The sequence below is a fragment of the Lolium rigidum genome, unplaced genomic scaffold (assembly GCF_022539505.1).
Source record: "Lolium rigidum isolate FL_2022 unplaced genomic scaffold, APGP_CSIRO_Lrig_0.1 contig_12257_1, whole genome shotgun sequence".
In the NCBI taxonomy this organism is placed as follows: domain Eukaryota; kingdom Viridiplantae; phylum Streptophyta; class Magnoliopsida; order Poales; family Poaceae; genus Lolium; species Lolium rigidum.
The window spans coordinates 51634-63623 of NW_025899822.1; the positions used below are offsets into that span (position 1 = coordinate 51634).

The window sequence follows — 11990 nt, forward strand, 5'->3', positions numbered from 1 at the left end:
CTGAATCGTACAATACAAAACTAGATACCTAGTGCATGTCCACTGTAGTGTGCCCATTACAAGGTAAGCTCTAGATAGATGGTAGTATAGATTATGAAACCACAACAGTTTTGCAGTATGAATATAACATACAGCCAGTACAAGTGTAAGAGAATCTGAGGACCAACAGATTATGAAACCACAACAGTTTTGCAGTATGAATATAACATACAGCCAGTACAAGTGTAAGAGAATCTGAGGACCAACACAACATAGCTGTTATGTTTTCGGAATTGAGCTCCCAACTTTGTCTGATACAACCTGTCAAGCTGGAATGAGGATGAGTAATGGTACGCTGAACCAAATAGAATCAAATGTTAGTGACAACTGTGAATCCATATTCACAAAGTGAAAGTCCCAAAAAAATATTCTAGGATCATTTCGCCATGTGCATCTTCTGCAGTCCGATAACATAAATTGGTACGTATTGTATTTTATCAATAAGTTGTTGTCGAGAATTGGCAATATTCTGCATGCGACAAATAAGCGCGCATAATTTCATCATATGGCTGCCACAGCAGCCAGCAACAACCGCAACCATAGAAGGTAGATTAGCCGTGTATAGCATTGGCCTTTGAGTAGCTTTCATCACTGATCTGCTTCTTTTACATCAGATTGTTCTGACAAGTGCGTTTCTCTCCATAACGAAAATAAAGTCACCGGTTGAAAGATCATCTCGATTCCTTTTCAAGGTCAACATCAGTCGTTTTCACTTAACATTGTTTCAGAATTGGTAGACATTGCATGACAGACTGTAATGCACGACGCGTGGCATCAATTGTCCAGATGCTCAACTAGCATTGGCATACGAAACCCAGAAACATCAGTGCATTTCTTGGATCTCTTTTGCTGCTCCCAATCCGATCCTTTACTTTTATTGCTATTGTTGGCTTAAATTCTGTAGATCTAGCTGCTGTGCCTGTTGTATTGCTGAATTGTTGGTTCTGTATCTGTAGGTGTTGTGCCTCTTGTAAATATACCACAAACGTCAATGCTATTTCTCTGATCAATTTTCCACAGCATAAACTTGTTTTGAAGCCTGGTGTTCCTATAATGCTTCTAAGAAACTTGAGTCAGGCAAATGGTCTGTGTAATGGGACACGTCTTGTTGTCAAGGAGCTTGGCGATCGAGTTATACAGGCTGTTATCATGACAGGATCCCACATAGGAGATGTGGTCTATATTCCTATAATTGAACTAATCTCTAATAAAACAAAGTGGCCGTTCCTATTAAAAAGAGGCCAGTTCCCTGTGCGAGTATGTTATGCTATGACCATAAATAAAAGTCAGGGTCAGACACTTTCCTTTGTTGGTATATATCTTAAGCAACCTGTTTTCTGCCATGGCCAGCTATATGTCGCGGTTTCCCGTGTAACGTCTAGAAGCGCTTTGAAACTGCTTATTTTGAATGCTGATGGGTCTTGTGGATCAGAGACCCGGAATATTGTGTTCCCTGAGATCTACGCTTCTGCTGGTTCACTTTGAGAACCCTGATTCGTATTTTGCTTATATAGTTTGTACTAAGGTTATGCCTTCTTCTCACTGTTCCGTGATCCTGTACATATGTTGCTGCTTTAAGATTTGCCTGTGTATGTGTTTCTCTTAGAATATTTCCTGTGCATACTTTCTGGCTCTTTCCTTTACGTAAGGGTTGTTTGTTTAGGATATGCTTTTGTTGGTTTGATCTAGAGATTTTGCTCCATGTTACATATTAAACATTCCATACCATTTATCCGGGCTTTTGTGTCTTCTATGAGATTCTTCTTGGGCATGTCTATTTTGTTTGAACTGTTGAGAGGTGATGCATTACATCTGTGTTTCCATGTATATCCATGATATCATTCTACTTTGTTGTGCTGTGATTTTAGGTTTTTTCTGCTCTTTGCATATCATGATCTTTTCGTTTTTCCTGGTATGCAGATGGCTCAGAACCAGCAGATGGGTTTTACCCCGCTTTCTGACCTTACCCAAGGCAACACACGCTGGTCAGTGCGTGTGTATGTGTCACGCCTATGGCACCACCGTGGTGGTACTGACAATGGACCTATTAAACATACGGACATGGTTTTTCTTGATGCTGAGGTACTTGTCTTTTCAAGTTTAATTTTTTGTTTCTCTTGTCCGCGTCAGTTCATCCTGCTTTTCTCTTATGTGGCTGTTTTTTGTGCTAGGGGAATCATATGTATGCAGAGGTTCCAGAGAAGATTGTTGATCAGTTCATGGACATGATCAGGGAAGGACACGTCTATGACATCAGGAAGTTCTTTGTTTTCCCAAAGAAGTATGTCTTTCGTCCGGTCGATGGAAAGGTCATGATCAAGTTCACAAGATACACTTCTGTTGTCGAGAGGAACGGCCTGGACGCTCTTTTTCCATTCTGCACTTATGAGCTGACTCCTTTTGGTCAGCTTCCGAAACCTTCGGACATGCCCGAGCGATTTTCAGGTTTCCTGTGTTCCATGTTTCACACGCTTGATTTTTCCTGTCTGCGGTTGTTACCTCTTGCTCTTATTGTTTATTCCTCTTTCTGTTCTCATAGATGTGCTTGGAGTTATTACTGGTGTTTCTGATGCGGTTCAGTACCATAGTGCAAGCAGGTCTGAGCCTTCCACAAAGAGGATAATACACATAAAAGACTTATCGTGAGTGCTTATCTTGCCTATTGTATACCTGCCCTTCTTTTTACGTCCTTCATTCTTATCTGAGCTCATTTTTTCTATCTGCCCATGCAGTGGAAATCAGCTCAGTGTCATTCTGTGGGGCGAAACAGCTGCTGGTTTTGATGGTGCTGGAATTATGGAGCTTGGCAAAACTGAACCAGTCATAGCTATCTTTGTTGGGACACTGGTTAAGAGCTATGATGGTTAGTGTTATCTTCCTTCTTACTTTCTTTGTTACGTTCTTCTGGTTCGGTTCAACCATTGCTCTGTGGCCTGCCTGTGACTTTGTTGCCGTTACAGGTCGCAGGGGTGTTAGTGGAAGTGCTGCGTGCCGTTGGTACATCAATGAGAATCTTCCTGATATTGTCAACTTTCGTCGCGGGTATGTTGTTTTCCTTTTGGCTGTTCAGGTGGTCTGTCAGCTTTGCCTTTCCTACTTAGACTGATGATGTTTTCTTTCCGTTGGCTTATCGGATCGCGTGGTCAAGTGCCGCTCATTGAGCATATCCATCTCCTCGGTCGACAACTCGTTGAGATCCGGGCACGAGTCAACCCGGAGACTAAAACGTTGGAGGAGCTGGTTACTATTGATATATTTGAGTTCGTGGTAATTTGCGTTCTTAGGTTACTTTTCTATTTCAAATGATCGTGCTTTTCTCTAATATATGTTTATGAATTCTCTAGGATGCTCGTTTTTACTGCACGGCTACCCTTGCCAAGCTGAGTCCTGGACAGCGTTGGTGGTTTTCTTCTTGCACTACTTGCCACAAGACAGCATTGCTGAGTGGTCACAGATGCGCTTCCAAGGTACATACACTGCCACATCTTTACTTTCTTTCCTGTGATTTGATTCTTCGTTGGCATCTTCTAACTTTTTTCTCCCTCTTTCTTAAGGTACAAGATTTGTTTCGTGGTTACGGATGGTGAAACTGAAGCTAAGTTTGTCTTCTTCGATAGAGTCGGGAGAGAGCTCCTTGGACTGCCCCTGATCACTCTCTTGCGCCACGGTCATGCGCCTGGTGCGACTTTGGCACAAGTTCTTGAGGCTGCACGTGGAGATGATTCTGTTCCAAAGGAGATCACTTCTGTACTCTCGCGACAGTTCCGCTTTGTTGTCTCGATCTCTAACAAGATCTATGGTACCGAGGATGGCAACTTGTCCTTCCAGGTGCATAGGATTGAGGCACCTGTTGGCAAGCAGTCACAGTCCTCTGTGTTTTACCGTGCCTCTACATCTGCGAGTGGCTCTGGCCCAGGCAGTTCTTCCAGCACTGTTCTTATGCCCGTGGACAAGCCCTCCGAGATCCCTCTGAAATCTGTTTCATCTGATCTCACGGCTCATGATAACCTCTCTCCACAGGTACAACCTGCAATTTTTGTTGACCTGTCATATAGATGGTTACTTCTGTACCTCAAGCTGTTTGGGTTTGTTCACTATGTCATTGTTTTTGTGATTTTGCTAAGTACATCGTTTGTATTTTACCATACCTACTTTATACATTACAGTGCTGGTTATATTTGTTCATTAGGGTCGCCTTTTCATACCCTTGCAGAGCACTCCTCCTTCCATTACAAAGCCACCGCTGGCTGGTGCTTTGCCAGCTGTTATTGAAAGCAATGTTCGACGCAACCTGTTTCCTCCGCTGGTAACTCTCGTGTAGACTGTATCTTCCAAACCGTACGGTCAAAGGACACCTAGGTTGTAAGCTCTGGATGGGTCATGCTTTGTGGATGTATTTTGGTACTGATATCGCTCGTCTGTTTGCAGGCTGCTGGCCCTGGTACTGATGTTGTCCATGAGAAGGTTTCGCTGCCCGTGGGTGAAGGTCTGCTTGCAAGTGCTGCAGAAGATGCTGCGCACGGGTAGCTTTCTTGATTGTGAAATATTTTCCCTGTTTAGATCTGCCCGCTTTCGGTTTCTTGCTAAGAATACCATAGCCTAACCTCTTGCTTTGTAAATTTCCTCTGTAGGACTGAAATGGTTGAACAGGATGCCGTGCTAGATGAGCTAAGATTTTTTGGTCAGACCCCGCCATCGTTGAGCTCAATCTTGAAAACTTGTCAAACGATCAGGTCCCCATCGACCATGCGATATTGCTGCATCCGAAGTGTCCAATATTGTCATTCAGCTCTTACTCGAAATTGTCTTCTCCCCACTGTACCTACTTTGCCAAAACTCTGCCCGCCCGTGCTCCACCCAATTAAGATTTAAATGCATCATAGTGTGTTAATGTTACATGGAAGAAATCTTCACCATCTATTTTTTCTAGCAAGAGTTTATATTCTGGCAACGTTGTTCTGGTGCCCTAAGATCATGAGATAGCTAGGGGAATTTAATCCCTGTACTGTATGGGATCCTTAAGATGAAACTATAAGCTTTGGATAGGCATCAATTTGTTAGAAAAATCGATGTATAGCGATACAATGCCCTTTGAGGAAGTTTTGTATCGCCCCATATCGTGTTGAAGTTTTTTTTGAAGTATAATGAGCATGAGGCCATTACGCATAACATTTGTATGTGCTTCCTTATCAATGATCAGTTGTCAGAATCCTTTTGTGAAACTAAGCATCATTCAGAGAAGGTAAAGAAGGTTAGCAATGGTAAAGTCATTAGTTTTTCATGGGACATTACTGCTGGTATTTCTGTAGTCCTAAACATTAGTTGATCAATTGTAAACTTCATCAGGATTCTAAGGTAACAATCAGAACCAGTTGACTTCCATTGTTAAAATAAATATGTTTGGCCACTCTATAGAAAATGTCCAAAAAAAATGTGTAGAGTGAATTAATCATTGAGGTGAACTGGCACCATGCCGATCCTTAAAATTAACCACTTAGAAGAAGCATCATTCATTCTATACATATTTATTCAGCTTTCATCGTATACAAAAATTGATGTTTATTACTGTTATTGACCTTTGGTGTAGGGCTAAGGTCTCTACGCCGGTGGGTGCTTCCCTCCCGGTGGTTAAGAAAAGCAAGAAGTAGAACCCATTATTACAGGTATAGAGAACCCCATGTCTACATGTTTTTCGTACTTTGTCTACAACGATGGGTCTGTCGTAATCTGTTTTCCTTGTGGTCAGGGTTCTCTCTTTTGGTGTACAGACTTTTGGTGAGTTTGATTATCTACTAGGGCTATGGACCTCTGCTAGGTCGAACGGCCAGCTGCTTGTAGCTCCGGCTCGCAGAACCAGTGCGTGCAATCCCAAATGATTGCTACGATCTTGAACGGCTGCTCCTTGGCGATGTCCTCATGGTATTTTGCTTTGTTTGGTTTTTGCGATTTGCATTCGCATGCTACCATTAGACTGTGCCCTTGCAGAGATGGATGTCAAGATCAGGATAGGTTGATACAGTTCTACTTCTTCCTTGATTACTTGATGGTTGAAGGGTTCTATTCATGTTTACTCTCTTTTCGTGATTACAGGTGCATGTTTGATGAGGCTATCACCTCGCTCCGGCTTGAAGTGAATTGCAGTATCAGCTACTGTCCATAATATCTAGATGTTCTCCTGCGCCTTTTATTGAAGTACTTATGTTTGTTTATCAGTATAACTTGCTTGTATTACCAAACAGTTCACTGTCGTACTGGTTAGTTCTTATGCAACCTACTATATGTAAATTCGTTTTCGCTATGTGCTTCTGTCGTGTTTCTGTATAAGCCTATTATATGTCTGCGGCTGGTCATCTCCCATTGCTATAATTGTCTTCCCATTGTCGTTTTATGTTATTTGAGCCTTCTACCTTTGCCTAATCAGTGCTGCGGCAGCGCGTCGCTGATACATGTGAGGCTTAGCTTGGATTAGCCAATAGGTTTGCACGTGTTTCCATTGTCCTTTATAAATGTTGTCTGTTTGCGTCCGCACCCACTGCTTCCTTATTGCTTAGAGCATCTTCACTCGCGGCCCCTGAATAGGCGCCAGCACTGCCATATGGGCCGCGCCGGTAGAGCATCCTCTGTTTGGGTATATTGTTGTTTCCACACTGGCACCTCCATATGGCAGATAAAAATTTAAACGTATAATGACATTTTGAAAATGATATTCATACGAAATTCAAACGAAACTTATACAAAGGTTACTCGAATTTAAACGAAAAACTAAAAAAAACTAGCGGTAGCGTGCGTCGAAGGCGCTGAAGTTGAGGTTGGCGCTGTCGTCGCTGGATGTCTCAAAGGACCAGTTGTTGTCGTCCTCCTCCTCCTCCTTTGTTTCCAGCGGCTCGAAAGGTCCGGCGAGGTCGACGAAGTTGGCACCGTGGTCCTCGGCGGACCACACCGCCGCCTGCCGCGGGTCCATTGTCATCTGCTGATAGTCCTTATCGACGGAGCGGTCGGCGATGAAGTTCTGGCCGAGGAACTCCTCTAGGTCGTCGCCGCCACTGATGGCCACCTGCGCCTCCACCTCCTTCTCCCACCATTTCTTCTTCGCCGATGGAAGTGGTGGCTCGGCCGCGGCATCCTCCTCCTTGACGCGGACACGACCGAGCGCGTGCGGTCGCCGGTTGCTGACGATTCTGTGCGTGACCTCCTGGACACCGTTGTCCTTGCCGGCGCGCTCTGTAGAGGTGGCGCCTCCGGCGCCATGCACTCCGCCTATGGGAAGCCTCCCACCGGATTGGGTTCAGCTTGGGGGCGCCGGATAAACCTACACGCTGGACCCGCGCGAAAATAAATTTGAAACGCAGGGCTGCGGGAGTATTTTGGCACCGGCACCCCTATTTTCGGGTTGGAGCCTATAGGAGGGACAATGGAGATGCTCTAAGGGCATCTCCAACGGTGAGAAAACGAGGTGTACACCTTCGCTGAGGCCCCCAAAGAGATCGCGCCGGCCATCGCCGACCCCAAAGGCAGGAAAAAGAAGGTTGTCACTGCGTAAACCCTAAACCCTAAGCGCCACCGCTGCGGGCACGAACCCGAAGAAGAAGGATCCCTAAACCCTAAGCTCCACCACCGTGGGCACGGACCTGAAGAAGACGGTAAGGATCGAGGCATCTATCTCAATCACGGTCTTCCTGTCCTCTACGGAAAGATAAGATGATGCACAGACTAAATTAGCCAGAGCATCTATAGAAAGACAAAGACACAGACTGAATCAATCGGTTGCGAGTACAGTACAAGATGTCGCACGGGTGGCACGTTTCCAAACGCCGGCTTCGCTGTGCCACCGCCGCCGGTGGTGTCGTGAGCGTCCGTTTGCGTCGCCCCGGGACATATTTTGTCCGCGCGTCCGTTCGCGTCTGGGTGTGCTCCCAGCGGGGCGACCCATTTTTAGATTTGCAATATATTTAAAAAGCATAGGAAGTACTACATCAAACTACATAAATTATTTGTAGAAGCCTAGACTACTTGGTGCCTGACGGGCCGGCCCCGTCGCCTGCTGTCGCAGCCATAAGGTGTCTGGAAAGTGCAGCTAACCTGGTGATCAAGGATTTAAACTACGGTCGATTAATGCAGCTACAGAAAGAGAACAAAAAACTGAAGACTGAACTCAAGAAGGCAAAATTTAAAAGCACAATACTGGGTAGAGGTTGGTTCCTATCTGTTATACACATGAGATCCTTTGCTTATCAGTTTCATAACATGGCAATATTAGGGCATCTCCAGCGGGGCGACACAAACGGACGTGCGCGAACAAAAAACGCCCTCCAGCGGGGCGACGCAAAACGTCCGCAGTGTCCGTCCTGACGCAAACGTGGACCAAATATGCGCTAGGAATGCGTCTCTGCGGACGCGTCCGCGCGTCCGTTTGTGTCCGGTTGGGCTGCATGCAGCCCTCTCTCTCCTCCTTTAATCACGCATGCGCTTATTCCTAGCCACACAAACATAATCTTTTCCTATCTCTCCTCTCTAATCACGCATGCGGTCAAATAAATGCGTCTCTACCGCTGGAGAAGGGGCAGACGCATGCGGACATGCAGACGTTTTTTATGTCCGTGCCCGACGCAAACGGACATAAATATGCGTCGCCCCGCTGGAGATGCCCTTAGGCTACTCATGGGCGGATCCAGGCTATAGTCAAGGGGGGCAGCTGCCCCCATTCCATTTTCATTTATCTTGTAATATGCTAAGCTAAAAACTGATTTGCCCCCACTTAAAAATATTATTTGCAATACTTATCATATTTTTGCCCCCTCTTGAAAATTGTCTTGAATCCGCCCATGAGGCTACTTTGGGGGACAGGAGGTCATACATGATGATGTGATGTGAAGGCAGCTTTCTCAAACATAAATAACACTGCCCAAATGCTGAAGGAACGAAGCGCTAGCCTACAGACCAAGCTGGACGAAGTTAGAAAAGCCCCTTAGATGAAAAAGATCGGGTGTCATGGCTATGATCTTTTGTAATATAGTCCTTAGAACTGCTGAACAGAAAACAATGGATTGCCCTTAAGGCTGCAGCTAATCAATTTAGCTCTTTTGTTGTATGTAACGGTAGTATATTCTTCGGTCTATCAACATGTGTAGAGGACAACTCTTATTAGTATGTTCTAATGACCTCTTAATATAATGTACTATGCTTATGTATGCCCCTTCTACTATATTACAGCATTGTTCCCTCTAATTTTGTTCTTTCACAGGGTGTCTTCATTCCTACTTACTCGCCTCACTTTCTCTTGATAATAGAATATTGTGAGAAGGAAAAAACAGTTGTCATGTCGCACATTGACACACGTTACAAATAAAGCCCATCAATACTAACAACGGTGGTAGAGGAATGGTGGTGGAGGGTGGTCTCTCCCTGGCCGGCAAGGGAACATCGGTAGACGGCCGCCTCTCCCTGGCCAGGGGAATGGCGGCGGGTGATGGCCTCTCCCTTGCCTGTAATGGAATAGTGGTGGGCGGTGCCCCCTCCTTGGCCGGGAGGGGAACGGCGGCGAGTGGTGGCCTCTCCCTTGCTAACTCCAAATCGACCTCTTCCTGTCTTCCAGCCCTCTCCCTGCCGCTATGCAGTTCGATTTCACGGTTTGCGCATCCAAACATGAAATAGAATTGGATGCCACCTTTTAATTTCAGCAATTGTTCCTTCTTATTTTGTTCTGTCACAACGTGTCTTCATTTTCTGCTTGCTCGCCGTAGGCGGGCAAGCGCGCGGCAAGCCGCGCGTTCCTATCTAGTTTAACATGTTGGCAGCAAGTTGGGAGCCAGTTGCCCGTGGCAGCAACTGCAACTTGGCAAACGGCGACGTGAGACTTTTCTGTGATTTTTTTGGATGAACGTGGAGTGCAGGTGCGGCACAGCACTGCCCGGCGCCGTGACGGGCACCCAGATTTCCCGTTCCAGTGTGCTGGATCGGACGGCACCGACACGCCGTCTAGTTTTTAAATGGATTTTCAGAGCGTCCTGATTGTCCCGAGCTGGCCCGATGGTTATTTTAGTCATGCCACCTGGCAGCCTGGAACGGTCCCGAGTCTTCCGCTCACAATGTTAAGGTTTTTTTCCTTTTCCTGGGGTGTTTTTTTTCGAAACACGGTACAATCAAAGACGCTCATACATACGCGTACACACTCACCCCTATGAACGCACACACGCACATTCTACCCCTATGAGCACCTCCAAGAGACAGCGTTGAATAACTGATTCGGCGGGTCTTGAGATTGACGAAGTCAGCACAGGCGTCTCGCTATCGACGGGACGTCGCCTCCCACTAAAGAATATTCCACTTTTATAAGACACCAAAGTGTCAAATCTGAGATTTGAACTCTGGTGGGCTGGGGGGTGCCACTGCCATTCTAACCATCCAACCACAGGTTGGTTCTCTGTCCTAGGGTGTTTCTCTATTGATCGCCTTCCACAATGTACTCCTCCTGAGTGAAACCTATTTTCGTCAGGAAGCAACACACTCTGATAGCATTCGGCAGATCCACACCCCGATTGAGTACAATGTGTATTCGATTAGGGTAGTTCGGTTCGGGAATGAAGTGGAACGGAATGTCATGGTTTCATTCCACTAGAATGGGTTGGTTCATTCTTGTGTTTGGTTCGGACAAGAGAGTGTAATGCAACGGTTCCATTTTGTGTTCGGTTGAGGCTAAAAAACTGGAATGGAATGGCTAGAATTTGGTTCAGCTCACCTCTTTACTACGCTAGGTAAGATTACCTCGTTTGTGAGTTGTTCTTATTTGCAATAACATAATCAAAATTTTGGCAGCAATTCGTTTGTATTTCCAACAATTAGCAGTGCAAATATATAATCACCTGGTAGCATTTCGTTACAGTTCATAGCATAGTTGGGGTCTCCATAATTTCCTGCAATTTTTTGGGGGTCTCCATGGCAGAGAAACGTGGTTCCTTATCGCTAACAGCCGCTGCTGCCTGCGTGCCCGCCCGCCACCACCGCTGCTGCCTGCGCGCTCGCTGCCGCCTGCCCGCCCGCCGCCGCCTCTGACTGACCGCCCGCCGCCGCCGCTTGCCTGACTTCCACGGCCGCCTAGGTCGCTTGTCGCCGGCCTCGCTTCACCTCCTGTGTGCCGCCCGAAACTGATAGAGGAGCGAGACGAGGGTATGAGGAGGTCGGCTCGGGTGGGGTTTTTTCGGGGGCGGGGACGGTGAGAGAGATGGGGTGGAACCAGTGTGTTCCACCGATTCGGTGGAACCAGCGTATTCCGCATCTAGCGAGAATATTTGTTTCGAGAAACGGGTGCGTTCCATTCCAGTAGCCAACCGAACACAAGTATGAGCCTCTGGTGCAGAACCATTCCATTACATTTTACTTGGTTACTCCAACTGAACACACCCAATAGGAGCCTTTCAGTTTCAGGATGCACTAGTGCACATCATACACTAGTGCACATCATACGCCAACGATGGAGGATCGGGCCGGTACACGTTGTTATCGTTATGTTGCTCCACCTCCACTGATTACCACACTATAGCCCAACTGGCCAAGTACCAAGCTCTCACTTGCAGCCGACCAATCAATCAATCTCAACTTCTATTGTTGTGTGACAGAACATCCAGTTCCTAGCACTAGCAACCGCGTGTTAAATATAGGTCTAGCGTAGTATTTCTGTCAAGTATATGTAGGCGTATATACGCATGTATTTGTGCTGATCAATATAAATAGAAGAGTCGTGAGGAAGCTTTGACCCCACGAGACCCTAAACTCAAACTTGGTATCAGAGCGTAGGCTGTACTTCCACCTCCGCCAGATACCGTAGGTTGCATCATCGTATCCCTCCTCCCGCGCCACATTATCCACGCTGTCGTCGCCGCGATGGCCACGACTTCAACGCTGTCGCTGACTACGGCTCGCAGCATCACGGTCCTTGGCCCCATCATCACCCCGCC

The 11990-nt window shown here is 46.3% G+C and overlaps 1 protein-coding gene across 1 annotated transcript; it reads left to right on the forward strand.

Annotated features, from left to right (window-relative positions):
- Positions 1-313: 313 nt before the first annotated feature.
- LOC124680310 (replication protein A 70 kDa DNA-binding subunit-like) lies at positions 314-5687 on the forward strand. The gene is made up of 13 exons (XM_047215382.1): positions 314-329; positions 996-1009; positions 1060-1296; positions 1960-2121; positions 2211-2484; positions 2579-2681; positions 2772-2902; positions 3000-3081; positions 3594-4059; positions 4253-4345; positions 4468-4562; positions 4671-4736; positions 5627-5687. Exons 1-13 carry the CDS (start codon positions 314-316, stop codon positions 5685-5687), a joined length of 1800 nt encoding a protein of 599 aa, XP_047071338.1.
- Positions 5688-11990: the final 6303 nt, after the last annotated feature.

Excerpts from the sequence above, each read along its gene's own strand:
- LOC124680310 (XM_047215382.1), top strand. Across the intron at positions 2,122-2,210 it reads TGGTTTTTCTTGATGCTGAG|GGGAATCATATGTATGCAGA; the intron begins GTACTTGTCTTT and ends TTTTTGTGCTAG. Across the intron at positions 3,082-3,593 it reads ATTGTCAACTTTCGTCGCGG|GTACAAGATTTGTTTCGTGG; the intron begins GTATGTTGTTTT and ends CTCTTTCTTAAG.